At 41.7% G+C, this 15,169-nt stretch overlaps 1 protein-coding gene across 1 annotated transcript; it reads left to right on the forward strand.

Moving 5' to 3' along the window:
* The first annotated feature begins 926 nt into the window (after positions 1–926).
* On the forward strand, positions 927–11,865 carry LOC126996616 (uncharacterized). Its single transcript, XM_050857286.1, has 20 exons — positions 927–1,236; positions 1,648–1,781; positions 2,500–2,588; positions 2,817–2,971; positions 3,084–3,214; positions 3,420–3,555; positions 3,858–4,018; positions 4,572–4,765; positions 5,435–5,613; positions 5,900–6,077; positions 7,580–7,777; positions 8,020–8,126; positions 8,236–8,382; positions 8,713–8,908; positions 9,183–9,280; positions 9,432–9,609; positions 9,949–10,194; positions 10,504–10,658; positions 11,025–11,141; positions 11,265–11,865. The coding sequence occupies exons 2-20, from the start codon at positions 1,667–1,669 to the stop codon at positions 11,398–11,400; spliced, it is 2,916 nt and encodes a 971-aa protein (XP_050713243.1). The 5' UTR covers positions 927–1,236; positions 1,648–1,666; the 3' UTR covers positions 11,401–11,865.
* Positions 11,866–15,169: the final 3,304 nt, after the last annotated feature.

Consider the following 15,169-nt stretch of genomic DNA (forward strand, 5'->3'; position numbering starts at 1 on the left):
CGCCTCCTTCTATTTCCTATCCTTTCCTTTTTCCTCATCTCTTATAATTTGTTCTCTTCTCCCTTCTGGCAAATGCATGGAAGGTGGAAATAAACCTTAGTGTGCCTTTTCCTCTTCCTCTTTTCTCATCTCTTATATTTGTTCTCTTATTTCTCCCTTCTGTCTCGGATAATAAGAGTGGCGACAGGATCAGCGCGGGGTACTGGCAAAGGTAAAAATAAACCTTGTGAGACTTCTGGTGCTACTGAAGTGAAACCAAAGAGTATGGATAATAAAGAGCTAGAAGATACTCGCGCCAATCCCTTAATTAATTGTAAGTTGTAACTGAAGACTTTGAAACGAGTGTCCCCTTTGGTGGGTGAAGACCCATTGGCCGCCGTGGCAGCCTTGTACAGCTTGGAGGAAGTATACGTATTATTTCTCCAAGTTGAACAGGCTTGCACAGCTGTGTGATGGTGTTTTCCTGGTAATTTCAGTACCGGAATTCCGGCACTGAAAGTGGCGGTACCGATAGTATTGGTACCAGTTGAATTCTCAGTCGCTACTCGTGCGTTTACTCGTGGTGTGCCCATTCCTTTTGTTTTATTTACACACATACTGCCCGGATCTTTAGTCAACCCTAACCAGCGATTTCTAGACCTTGCTCTCATTCTTCTCTTCAGCAGCGTTCCAGTGCAACACGATTGACTCCTTTGAAACACGCTCAACTTAATATTTACTGAAGTAGAAATGCAAAGTTTTGGAGCCGTCCTGTTAATACGAAAACACTTTGGTTTAAGGACAGACACCTTAGCCTCGACCATATGGTCTGTGTGGTCTGAATTTCTATATAAATCTATGTAAATCTTCCACACTGGCAGAGGGGGCGGACTTTTTTGGGTCTGAGAATACGGGTCCGGTACCGTTAAGCTGGCACCACTACCACCGGAACTAGTACCCGTCCGGAGAGAGGCTAGCTAGGCGCTGTCAGAGTGCTGAGGGGCGGGGTGACGTGTCGCCCACCTAACCTGCCGCTGCTGACTGCTGACGTGTTGCCCCGCGCCAGTACATGCACCAAGGAAACTCTAAAGCTCTGCGGCGTCCCTCAAATCATTGTCTCTTATTGAACTGTGATACTGTGACGGCCTGGCTGGGAGCGGCACTAGCGGTTCACTGAACACCCCGGGCTCAGCAGTGACGTGACCTCAGATGTCAGAGCCCAGCACATGAATGTCACATCCACGGTGCTGACCACAGGTGAGGGCAAGCTACCTGATTGTTGTGTGTGTGAACTTGTATATATAGGTAGAAAGGGGTTCCTCTTTACTGCAGTGGTAACGTAGTAAGCCTATGCGATGATAGTCGGGTCTTCTGTCTTCTCAAGTCTATTACTCTGATGGGGTCATTATTAGTTTCCTGAGATTAGTTACCATGGTTTCTGAAGTCCTTAAGATCACCTTGTGGACCTTTATCAATAAATAATGCTACATATTCTCAGGCTTATCAGTCCACATTCTATTGCTTGTGTTGTTGCTTTTTTACTGAAGAGACTGCCATTGTAAACATACTGAATGGATTAAACAGAAAAAATTCTCTGGTTGTTTAAAAATTTCAGCTACAAATTGTGACAAAGTAAAAGATCGCTTAAGATTCCCATATTAATTGCAGTGAGTTGTATGGAGCAGCGATGGGAGAGGAACAGGTGCCTCCAGGACTCGTGGACGCTGTGGACAGCCTGAAGGAAGCACTGAAGGCTGGACGCACTGACATATTCCGCAAATTGCTGGATGCGTGTCAGACAGGTAAATTCTCTTAATTAGCTTTAACCCTTATCCGGCGGTGAAACAATATATAGACGGTCCAAAATTCAGTCTGTCAGTTTTGTACGGTAGAAATATAACAACACTTCCAGATTGCGGTAGAATCTATATATAGACGATAGTTAAAACATCTATTATGCGGCGTAACTATATTTATGCTACAGTTCTAAAGTCGGCAGCAACTATATGTAGACGATTCATTTTGGGGGAGCTACTCTTCAGATATTGCTGCCGTCTTAGGGTTAATTTAGTTTTGGATCTTGGTGGGGTTTGTTATATTTAGCTATCAATTGACAGTTCAGATTCCTTATTCCCTCTTGGAATTCCATGCCAAGGGGATGGTCATGGGAGGAATCTCTTCAGTTCCTCCTATTCATACACTCCCACTTCATAACATTCCTCTTTCCATTATCAACTCCTTAACCTTTCTGATTCTGATTGAGCTTTTGTGTGTCTACTGTGGCTTCCTGCTTAAACTTAGTTCATTCATTATTCATCAGTTATCTTCAGAAATTCATCCCATTTATATATTTCTTATTGTCCATGGATATGGAAAGTATTTAATTCCTTTTTACTAGTTTTTAGGAAGAAAATGTTTGTGAAGAGTAAGCTCCGGCTGCAATGCCAATAGTAAATAATTAGGTATGTAAGCATTTCTTTTGTGCTCAAACCTTTTTTTTCATATAGCTCCATGTTTCAGAAAGTTATGGAGGTGGACCTGAAGCTAGAAACCAACTTATAAATAGTTTAGCCACAGAAGATGGAACATTCCTACATATGGCCACTAAGGTAAGTTATCTTGAAGGCTCAGCCACCCTCAACAAAAGCAAATAAATAAATAAAAAAGTAATATGTAGTAATAAACAAAAGAGTAAAAAAGAGATCATACACTATGCAAAAACCAAGCTTAATGTCACATAGATGCAAAATGCAGAAAGGCTTACCAAGTTACTCCTGACGCTTATACATATCCAAGAAAATTTCACCTGTCTAATATTTGTTGCATCTCATGAGCAGCTGGGTCGGGGTGACATAATCCGGGCACTGCTGGCTGCTGGAGCTGATCCTGGGGTGCACGACACAGCAGGCAGTACTCCCCTTCACTTGGCCCCCTCTCCGGCCATCACTGCCATCTTCACTGAGGAGCTACTGAGGGCCACTGCACAGTCTGAGTGAGTAATGAAAAGTAAATTATTTTGTCATGAAAACCTCCTTTTATATCAAAGTAACTTCTAATTTTCCTTAAATCTTTTAGTTCCTATTATGAAGTACATTTTGTTGCAGTGTTGGAAGAGTGTGTCAGCTGGTGGCAGCTGGCCTGAGCATCAACTCCCATGATAACCCACTGAGTCGCAACACCCCTCTGCACTGGGCTGCCTCCTTTGCTGATGCAGACACTGTCACATGTCTGATAGGTGATTCTATTCTTCATCTTGTGTTTTTTGCACTGATCATTAAGGCCACATCAGCCATGTTTGATGTGATTAGAAGGGACTTAGTGCAATCCTTTTGAAAAGGATGATTTGAATATAGAGTGAGTATTGCAGCTCCACTTTATGTACTATGTTGTTGCATTGCTTTGCAGTTCATGAAACATAATTTTCAAATAATTGGTTATAGCTCGTGGTGCTGATGTCAATGCAGCCAATACTGATGGAGCAACACCTTTACATGATGCTGTGGCAAGAGGGGATGAGGCCATTGTGAAACTTCTGCTGCAGCATCAGGCCAATCCTCATATTCAGTGTTACAAAGGGTATGTTATTTTGCCAGCCCCTGCATTCAAATCTACAAGGAAGATGTTGACTTGCCATGCCATCTCTTACACTTAACACATCAATAGGAACAACATATTCTTACTGGACGGAGTTTTTCAGATATGTCCTGAGGCCCTTACAGTGTAAATTTTTTGTATTCTTTTACTTTTTACCCTTGATAATTCTACTGGGTCCCATGTCAAGAATGTAACCGATTTTTTCCATTTCAATTGATGGTTTCCATTTAATGTAGCTCAAACATTTGAATGATAGGTTTGATAAGTGTAAATTTCATTTCCAGGCGGCATAAGGGAAAAACTGCCTTTGAAATGGCGTCCAAGAAACTAAATCTCAAGGTTCTTTTGGAGGAACATGCTGTCACTAAAGAACCCACCCAAGTAAATGGCATCAGCAATGGGAGTGTGTCTCCGCTGCTGGAGCGGTGCTCTCTCAATGACAGAGGTAAGCCCATGTTTAGGCCCAAAGGGAAATACCCAAGTATAGAGATTATAACATTTCTGAAACAACTTTTTCTTCGTGTCAACTAGAATGCCCATTTGCAAAAAAAAAAAATTTAATAAATCACTTTGTTGTATAGTAAAGGGATTCCCTGATGGTTGGTTACATGAAGACTTTGACTCCCTGATGCCACTAACAGATATTGTAGTGTTTTTCATCCTACACAATCTAATGAACATGATAAGATTCAATTTCTGACTTTTTAAGGCTAAATTTAAAAGGAGAACTGTTCCATGAATCCTACATTTCTAGTCTAGATAGATTTATTCCTTAGTCTAACATAATAATAGCCTTTTGAATTAACTTTTTCATGGATATGTATGTTTTATTAGAGGTTCAGCATTGGGCTTCATAAATTATTTAAGCTTTGTTTAAATTGTTCAGCGTTAACATTTTACCAGCCTTCTGAAATTTGACTTTTACATGAACATATACTTTATCAGAGGTTTCATTATTGGGCTTCGTATATGATCCAAGTTTTGTCTACATTGTTCAGAGCTTGGTCTATCTCGCGGGGCCTCAGGATCTCTAGAATCTCTCACAAGTCTGGGTGCTGACAGTGTGATGACAGGGCTAGAGGGGATCAACGGGGAGACTCATATCCCCAGACAGCCTTTAGTCAATTCTTCTCAACCTCGCTCTCCATTGCAGTCCTCCTCATCCTTAGAACTCAGCCCAGGGATGGAACAGGTGAACTTATGTGATATTTTTAATGATCCCGCTGAATAAAGAGCTGAATAATTCTCTGGTACAACTGTCAGTGCTCATAAGAACTTGTAATTGCTCTAACTTCAATATGTGCAATTGAAACACAGAATGAAGTCCAGTTCAGTATCAAGAAATAACAAAAAGGAGTAAGATCCACATGTATTGTTAGCAGAAGTGGTGCATGTTTATTATAGGGGGCAAGAGAATGACTGTAGACCATTAGTGGAAAACTGGTTCACTAAGGTTATCAGAAGAGGCAGTATGCAGACCTAGCAAGGACAATAAGAAAGCCTCAAACCACTCAATAGGTTACCCTTGTGTACTACTGCCTTAAAATATATAAAGAAATTGATGTTCTAATATATAATCTTACCTTTCAAAGCCACTCATTCTTTCATTCACTTATTAACCTTAAACAGTTTCAAGCAGTATGAGATATATAGAACTTTGTACCCCAAAATTTACATGAACTGCTTCATTTTGTGTAAAGAGATGTAATGTATAGTATTTTTAGTACTTGTGTAGAGTATTTTGACATTCATCTTTGTTCTTGAGCTTAAATTTCCAGGTGAACATTTTTCCTAATATGAACGCTAGTGAAAATGGTTTGTGCAGAGTGGTTAACATACCCTAATAATTATGCCTTTTCAGGTTTGTGAACGACTGGCCTCAGCTCAACTCACAGGCCCCCCGCGCCCCCTCGTTACCAACCCGTCGCTTCACCTCCTATGGCCCCAACCTCGCCGCATCATCGAGCTGAGTGGTGCTGGCTGGTCACCACCCTCTGCCGCTACACTGGCTGTTGTGAATGGCATAGTTCCTGTTCATAAGTGAGTTTCAAATGTTGCCCCTGCATGTAGTGTTACTGGATACTGTAAACTCTTCTCTACTCTTTTATAGGAGCAGTTCTTATCAGGCCTTTTTATTTTCATATGTTTCTGAGCTGGTGGATCCTTTACTGTAAAAAATAAAGAAAAAGATAACATACAATTCCATCCCAGAGAGGTTATTCATAATGGTTATCTATATCTGTATCTCTTCATCTATCCATATCAATATCTCTATCTATCTATATCTGTCTATCTATCTAATGCAGCTATGATTTTGTTGGATCAGAATTGTAGATGTGTGGGACATTCACAAGATTTGGCTAGAAGAGGTGGGCTGCATCGTGTCTCTGGGAACTGTGGTGGGCACTCGTGACCTCCCTACACAACACACCTTCACCTGCATTGTGGACTCGGCCCTCACCTCCCACCCCCATCAGTACACCCTCACTATACAAGACAATAAGGTAAGCACTGGATACTCGGTAGCCACTGCATTAGATAAGGCAGTTCTCATTTTACTTGTCCATCGCAGTCCTGGAGAAGCTATGGAGAGTGAGTTACATGGATTTTTAGCATTATCATTTTTATATAGAAATACTGAATATGGTGAGGTCTGAGTGTAGTACAGTACCCGTCAGTTGAAGTGTCGCACTTGGCCCCATGACACTTCTTGTGACGGGATTTGGTATGAAGTGTAAATCAGAGGGAGAAAACTGCATTAGCTTTTACCAGAGAAGTCAGCGTTGCACTTTCCATCCTGTTGGGACCCGTAGATTTTCTTGCATACTTTCTTCGGGTTGCTGTCAGCTACTTTAAACGTCGCTTCATTTGTCCACAACACCTTTCACCACTTCTCCAAGGTCCAGTCTCTATATTTTGCGGCAAAACTAAGCCATTTCTCCGTTTGTTGAGTCATAATGAGGGGTTTCTTTTGGGCTGTGACTTTTGTAACCCAGGTTATCGTGGAGGTGGCGATGGATGGTGAAAACAGAGGCATTATCGAGAATCATAGAGTTGTTTTCTTTAATTTGCTTTGCTGTTAAGGTAGAATTGGCTTCCACTTGCCTCTTTATAATACAGAGGGTTCGGGGAGAGATCACAGGTGAGGTCGTCCCCATGGCAGTGGACCAGCATTTCCTGGCTGCCAGATGCCTTGAATTTAGGCACCATACTCTGAACAGATTGATGATTGAAGCCAGTTTGGTGGACAATTTCTTGGGTTTTTAGGCATAATCTGTGACACTCTATCACTCTCACGATGTCATCATGGCTAGTGGGAGGCTTCGGCATAATGCACACTGAAAAATGTGGCAGAATGTTGCAGCATGCAAGAAAATCCATGGGTCCCAAAAGGATGGGAAGTGCAGCACTGCCTCCTCTGGTAATAGCTAATGCAGCACTATGCCATTGTTTTCCCTGTTTGGTAGATTAAGAAGAGCGTGAGGAAGGTTGCCATGTGGTCATTTTCTCCCAGTCGAGCTTTCTCCCTCTGATTTACACTTCATACCAAATCCCGCCACAAGAAGTGTCACGGGGCCAAGTGCGACACTTCAACTGATGGGTACTGTAGAATGACATCCACAAAATCAGAAGTTGGGGTGGTAAAATATTTAAGAGAAAGAGGGGATGGAAGAATGAGAGGAGTGGAGTATGGAAAGCTAAAGTGTAGAAATAGAAGCAAATGGAGACACTTATGCCATGGCTACTCCTCTGAGGGACTTTATATTTACAAAGCCATCTGACATCTTCTTTTCTCCTTCCTTGTTTATAGTCCATCTTCCATTTTAGGAGTTGGACTTGCGATGATCCTTCTCCACCTTGCTCAATCCAGTGCCAATCCTTCCTCTATTTCCAACACTTTCATGTCTTGTTACACTGGTCTTCTCCTGCACACTACCTTTTTTATCACATGTATTTAACTCCATGCTCTTACTTTACTTTTTGTTTTTCCTACTCATATTTTCAGGTAACAATGGTCTGTGGATCAGTAGAGAGCTTGCACAGTGCCTTAGTGACCCTAGTACAACTACTGCGAGTGTGTGCGACGGCTGGTAATGGGAGCGAGAAGGGCGTCGTGCCTCCTGTGGTTATAATGGACCAGCCTTCCCTTGTGCACCGAGGCTTCCTGCTGGACCTCTCCCCCCATGCCCGAGTTCCCACCTTGGTATGCCCTAACCTGGATTTGCTTGTACATGTTCTTTGGTTTCCTCTTCTTTTTCTCTTTCTTCTTCTTCCTCTTTTTTTTCCCAGTTTCCCAGTTTGTAATCCATTTATCTAGGAGTGTGTATGTCAGATGGCAAACTCCATTTATTCATAGTGTATTGATAGTGTATTGATATTGATAATGCATTGATATTGTATTGATTCATAGTGTGTTGACTCAAGTTTGTGATCCCGTTTATCTAGGAGCGTGTATGTCAAATGGTAGACTCCCTCCTGGCCCTAAAGATAAACCAACTGCACCTTTTGTTCCGAGTAACTCCCAGCGCTTGTGGTCATCCCTATTCTCCAAGGTATGTGTTGTGGTGCCTCCTCAACTCCTTAGCCACATTGTAAATATTCAGTGCTTTCTACATGTGATGCCTCATATCTTATACAACCTTTTTACTTACTGATTGGCAGTGAGGTTGTGTCTCTAGACCGCTACTGTAGTGACCGAGGAATTACTTTGGTCCCAGCCTTTGACATAGAGGACAATGTTACCTCTGGGCAGGTGGTCAGTCTCTCTGGGGTGATAAGTGCAGCCCTCACCCATTTCCCTTCTGCAAGGTAATGTTATAGGATTAGAAAATTTAATTTGTCATTGTTATCAGTAAGTTTACTTTTGGAGGTTTTATAAAGGTTTTGCTAAATGAATTGAATGTGAGACTCATGAGAAATAATAGACAAGTCATATGACAAGAGGAAGGGGCCCAAGAGGGACTGTAAAAAGGCAGTGGATATAAGAGATGAAAATGTATCTAAGTGATTCTCCTTCTGAAAGAAAAAAGTCAAGGACACTACCAAAAACAATGTATTGTACTATTATCCAAATTTAAGTCATCTATTTATCATATAAGAAATAGGATAGGGTAATGAATACTTTAACCTATTTTTTAGGTATGTTCATATTGGCCCAAGACTGACAGCAGTTTTAGCAGAAGCAAGTCTGACAGAAAACTCTTGCAGTCCGTGGGCCCAGCTTGGGCTTACTCAGTCTACTGTTCTTCTGGTTTGTGCCAATGTTTTTCACAACAAGAGCCAACAGCTGGCAAGCCTTCCTCCCTCTGCCATATTAGTGGAGTATGGCTTCCAGGTATGTTTCCACTGTTTTGAAAAACTGATTTTGGGATTCAAGCAGTGCATAAGCTTACTGCTGTATTGTAATAATATTAATAAAATCATCATCATCATCATCTTATAGAAAGGAGACTGAACATTAGTATCACATACATTGTACTTGCTTCTGTTTCCTGAAGTAAACTCAAGTTTAATTAGGTGTCACAAAGTATGTTAGGAAAACTTGAAAGCTTGATGGGCACAAAAATCAAGCTGTGTATCTGATTCTTCAAAGTTCTATTCTGCTGCAGGCTGATTATGACTTTTCCTGTGGTGTTCAACTTGCTGTGGGGACAGGACGCCCACTGGCAGTGTGTCCCGGCACAGCAGCATGGAGCAGCCTCAGTGGGTGTGTTCTGGCCAGCTTGTGTTGCTGTCTCATTTATGTAATCATAAGGGATCTGCCATAATTGATGTTAGGCTGGATTCTAAAGCCTCATGATCATCATGCAGAGGAACTTCTGCCACTTACCTTAATCAGGAAACCCAATCCTTTGCAGGTGGCCTGAGGCTGGGGTGAGCAATGTGTACAGTGGAGTGGTTGGAGGAGTGGAGGGAGGAGCCATGGGCGTGGTGGTGGCTCACTGGTCCAGCACTGCCGCCCTCACCCCGCTGGTCTTTGCCTGGCCACCAATACTCGTAGCTGCAGGACTCTCATGGAACCATAACACACATTGGGTAGGTTGAAAGAGAAATGATTGAAATAAATTGAAATATTCTCAGCATATAAGTCTGCCATGCTCCTTTATTTCAGCATGAATAAGGCACCAGTGGTCTAGAATGAGAAGAATACAGGTCTACACCTAGAATAGGAAAGGACTCTTTATAAATGACTTACTGAATCAGGATGTTGTAGGTCAAACCTTCTACTGCAACAGTTCATCCCTTCAACACTTTATTTAATCCCACTTCATTATGTGTATGCAGTTTTATGATGATCATTGTTTTGTATTTTCCATGACCACTAAAATGAAAACTTCAGGAGTGGGAATGAGCAGTAAAGCTGAAAATTTTCAGGACTATGTGCATTCATCTGTGGGTGCCTTGGTGGATACTCACCTGGTGCGGGTGCCGGGGTGTGGCTTGGGAGCAGCCTTGGTGGAGCTTGGCCGATGTGAGACCTGGCTCACACGAATGTCTAGAGGGCAGTCACCTGCAGATGTGACTGACTTGCCATCCTCCTCACCTGGCTCAGCACTCTACCAGCTCCTGGCAGATCCAGATTCTCTGCCTTTGGAAAACCTCACAACTGAAATTTTCACTGTAAGTTATTTGTTTATGTAAATAAAATCTTGTATATGTCTTCATGTTCACCTTTTGCCCTCTCACACTGTATCAGTTAGAGTGTGGAAAGGCAGCAGAGAGTTCAACAGGGCACTGAGCAAGTGTTCATGTGATGTCAGTGATATAATGAAACAATGAAAATAAGCCCTGCCAAGATTTGGTATACAGAAAGGCTGAGAATAATTGTTACTTATAGTATTGTATAAATTTAGTTCAAGTGTGTTAGGGATCATAAAAATGGCATTAATTATCAAACAAATAAGTTCTCAATGAATTTTTTACATCCAGAGTGTGATGCGTCATGTGAGGCGAGCAGTGCGTGAGGGGGACAACGCAGGGGTGCAAGGAATCAGCCAGGCCTCTGCAGCTTCTCCCTGGCCCCTGTCTACCTTGATGGTGCTGGAGCTCCACTTGTCTATGGATATGATTATCACAGCTTGCAGGTAAAAACATTCCAAAACATTATTGTCATATTATCATCATCCATATGCAACAGCTGTAAATAGACATTTTTCCAGCAGAGGCACAATGAAATACAGACCAAAGGCTTCTCTAGAGTTTATCAATAACAGGGCTGAAAGAATGAAAGCACTGGTTAACTCTTGCATAAGGAATTTGGACAGCATACAGGTAGGCTAGAGTAGTAAGGATGCAAAAGGTGTGGAGGCATGCAGTTAACAATATCAGAAGAGCAGTTAGTATGAAAACAGTTAGATAGGAAGAGATGCAACATTGTTCAGCATGAGATGGCTTTGTTTTCTTTATTATACCTCCTAGTGTTAGTGCTAAATAATATTGTATTGCTGCAGACTGGGCCGGTCCTTGGTATCTGTTGGGACCAACCCACGAAGCAACATGGGAGTGGCTGTGGTCAACCCTGGTGTTGGCAACCTTCCTCCAACCCTCCGCACAGATTTAGCCAACAAGTACATCCTTAGAACATTTATATGTGTAAACCTAAAACATTATAAATGATAATATCAAGAACATATTTGCAATGGCATGTTTTTATTTACTGATGATGTGTCAACTCATCACTTCTCCGCCAGGGTTCTGTCTTTACGGGAAGTGTACAGCTCCGTGTGGCAACAAGGCCAACAGGCAGCCGGCCTCCAGTCCTCCTTGCTGGTGCTCACCTCCCTACTGGCCCGCCTCCTCCCAGACCATTCCCTGCAGACCTCCTGAGCTCCACCAAGCAGCTTCCCCAACTGCTCTGTGGATAAGTGTTTATATTTTCAAAAGTAAATTTTTCATACTACATTATATAGAAATCATTGATTAGCCTCACAGCCATTAGTTTTCTATTATTTATTATATCACTGAATGAGAGTCTATTGTAAAAGACTTATTCCAGAGGAATATTGAAGGTATAAAAATTTGTGGATTGTGATTTCAAAACATATTATTGGAAAATATTGTTTTGATTCAGGATTTATATTTGGTATTTTTATTTCAGACTTTTGTACAATTGACAAAACAGGTATATTTAGTTGACATTCTCAGTCTCTCAGAACTCTTGGATGTCATCAGCATTTGGATGATAGATTCTCTCCCAGAAAGTACCAAAGGTTGTATATAACAATTTTTCTATGGAGGCAGTATTTCTTTGTATTATGACATGATGCAAAGCAGTAAATTATATGGAGTGCTTCTGTTGTTTTAAAATGTTTCCAAGTTTCCAAGGTTAAAATCAAAATAGATGTATCATCATAGGCCTTCATTATGATTCTCTTTCACCACATCACTCACCCCCCAATATAAAAATGAAATAAAACAAGGACATGTATGGTCAACCATTCCCTCACCCATACCTATTTTAAGTCTAATTAAATACATACATAGGACTGTCACAGAAAGAGCCCTTTTTATCCAGACTCCTACCCCTTGACTTCAAGACCTCCCTCCACTATTAGACCCCAGCATGAGCAGCTTAGACAGGAAGGACAGAGTAGAAATTGCCTCTTACCCACCAGCATCCATCCCTCTCCTTCAAATGTACAGACATCAAGTGAGCTGTGCAGGTTCTCCCATTTGCCAAAAGTGCACCACACTGCTAGAAGCTGCTACACTCCTGTACTTCACTCTCCAGCCCTAATACAGCACAGACACCAACTCCTTTTCTCTCTTTAAGACCTGTGGTCTTGGCCCATGGCAGATGGGTTCCCATAAAAGGGTGCCAGTACTGCCAGGAAAGGCCAGTAACCAGTGGAGTCATGCTATTAACCCTCGACTCAGATGTCATTTTGACACTTTTCATGACTTAAACTTTTCAGCATTTCTGACATAATGAAATGTTCCGCGCCCATGGGGGTTAACAAAGTTCTATCATGATATGATAAATATTGGAAAAATGTCTCAACTCCTTGTTTGGGTTCTTTTGCACAGCAGCTACAAAGACTTCCTTCAAGCTGCCATTATTTATTCATTTTGAAATTATGAAGAGAATACTATGGTTGGAAAAAAAATGAGAGCATCATTGTTTAGCTCACTCATTATTAATTCTGCAGTGTGTGTGTGTGTGTGTGTGTGTGTGTGTGTATATATATATATATATATATATATAGATAGATATATATATATATATATATATATATATATATATATATATATATATATATATATATATATATATATATATATATATATATATATATATATATATATATATATAATTTTATTGATTACCAGGTTTCTTTCCAATAAAGAAAATAGGCTATTAACTTGTAAGCTGTGAGCTGAACCTTTCTTTTTATGGCTGGCACACATAGCTTTTATGACCATACCAAGGCACATGACTGAAGTATGTGGTAGTTGCTACCACTGGTTTGTACTGGGAGCACCAGTATTAATTATATAATTGTTGTATCAGGGGGTGATAGTAGTAGTAGTAGTAGTAGTATTTTTTATAGTAGTAAGTGGTAGTAGTAGTAGTAGAAGCTGCCATTATGTGGATGCCCTTACTGCATGCCACTTCATTCCTCTGGGCAAGAGGCTGGGATTGCCGGCCTTTAGGAGTTGGAGAAGTCCTGCGGCGCATCGTGGGCAAATGCATCATGGCTGTCGTCAAAGAAGATATGAGAAAGGCAGCAGGGAACCTCCAAGTTTGTGTGGGGCAGCAGGCAGGGGGAGAAGCAGCCGTCCATGCCCTGCGGGAAATATTTGATAACATGGAGTGCGAAGCAGTGCTTCTTGTTGACGCTAAAAACGCCCTCAACACAATAAATAGAAAGACTATGACATACAACATTAAAACCAAGTGCCCTAGCTTAGCTATGTATGTCGAAAATACCTATACATACCTGACCGACTTATACATAAATAGCCACAGTGGAAAAGTGAAAGTGTTAAAATCATCTGAGGGAACAACACAAGGTGACCCAGTAGCAATGGTTATGTAGTACGCCCTAGGCCTATCAGTCTTTCAAAATGAAATTGTGTACGCAAAAACACGGGTGAAACAGGTGGCTTATGCAGATGACCTCTCAGGTGCTGGTAGAATCTCATACATAAAAGGGTGGTGGGACCTTGTGAACGCTGCCGGCCCTAAGATAGTATACATCCTTAACACCACCAAGTCTGTCCTTATTGTCAAACCTGAACATTATGACCGTGCTGCAGAAACTTTTAGAGGAAGTGGAGTCATTGTGATAAAGGACGGACAACGACACTTACGTGCAGTGATCAGGACAGGTATGTAAGAAGGAGTACGTAGGAGACAAAGTAGCTGAATGGGTAAAGGAAATAGAAGCTTTGTCTGCTATTGCCAAGACTGAGCCACACGCTGCCTCTTCAGCGTACACCCACGGCATCTAACATCGGTGGACGTTCCTGATGTGCACCATCCCCGGCATCAGTCCACTCCTGCGACCACTGGAGAACGCACGACTCGCGGAACTGATCTCAGAAAAGAAGCATCAGCCAAGGAACCATGTTGTCGCCTGGATGAGGTGTTGCCTCTCGTTCTCCCTGCTCAGGTCAGCCATCCTATGTCTCAGGGGCACCAGACACTCTGGCCCAAAAGCCACCAACATTTCCAATATGGACTATGAGGCCACAGTGGTGGAGAGTGACATTAGGGTGGGTCGGGAGCGATATGAGTAGTGAAGGAGTAGTAGTAGGAGAGGATAAGGTGTTATGTATAGATTTAGTGCTAAGTAGTATTAGTGATACGGTTGGATGCCACAGTCATTAGCGAATAGAGCTGGGGAAAATAAACATGGGTGGAGGTATCATTTTGTTTGTAGTAGTAGTAGCATAGGTGTGCGCGGTACTAAAAAATTAGTAGTGCGGTTGCGATAGTGCGGTACTTTTTCCGGAGTAGTGCGGTTGCGGTAGTGCGATCCCATTTTTTTCTTTCCCAGTGCGGTACGCGGTGTGCGGTACTGCGGTAGCGGTAATAAAAATAAAAAAAAATACTTCAGTGCCTATCCTGGCTATCCAAACATTGAAACAAATGCACTTTTGGAATCAATTTATTTAATATTTATCATTTTATTTACAACAGAAAAATATTCTCCAGTTTCCTCAGACCTCAGCACTCCTCCTCCTCCTCTTCCTCCTTCTTGACCCCCTCCTGCCAGTCCATGGCATACCTTAATTGTAACCGAGGAGCTAAGGATTTTTTAAGCTCAAAAAAAAGAACAATCGGCCGGTACCATGGACGGGTCCGGGGTTGAAATGGCCGGCACCGCGCGGGTTAAAGAAGACTCACAGTGTAGTAGTTTAGTCTGTCTATTAAGTATTTAATTTTGAACAATAACTGAAAAGTCAGAATGATTGAATCACCGATTCTGATGACTGATACCGATTGACTGAATGAGTCCGATTCACTAAAAAAAAAAAAAAAAAAAAAAAATCAGCATGCCGCGCTGCAAAGGTCGTTTTCGATAGTTTTCAAAGTTCCGCAATAAAGTACCGCAGGATTTTTTAGTGCGGTCTGCGATAGTGCGGTATT

The sequence above is a fragment of the Eriocheir sinensis genome, chromosome 10, assembly GCF_024679095.1.
Source record: "Eriocheir sinensis breed Jianghai 21 chromosome 10, ASM2467909v1, whole genome shotgun sequence".
Classification (NCBI taxonomy): Eukaryota; Metazoa; Arthropoda; class Malacostraca; order Decapoda; family Varunidae; genus Eriocheir; species Eriocheir sinensis.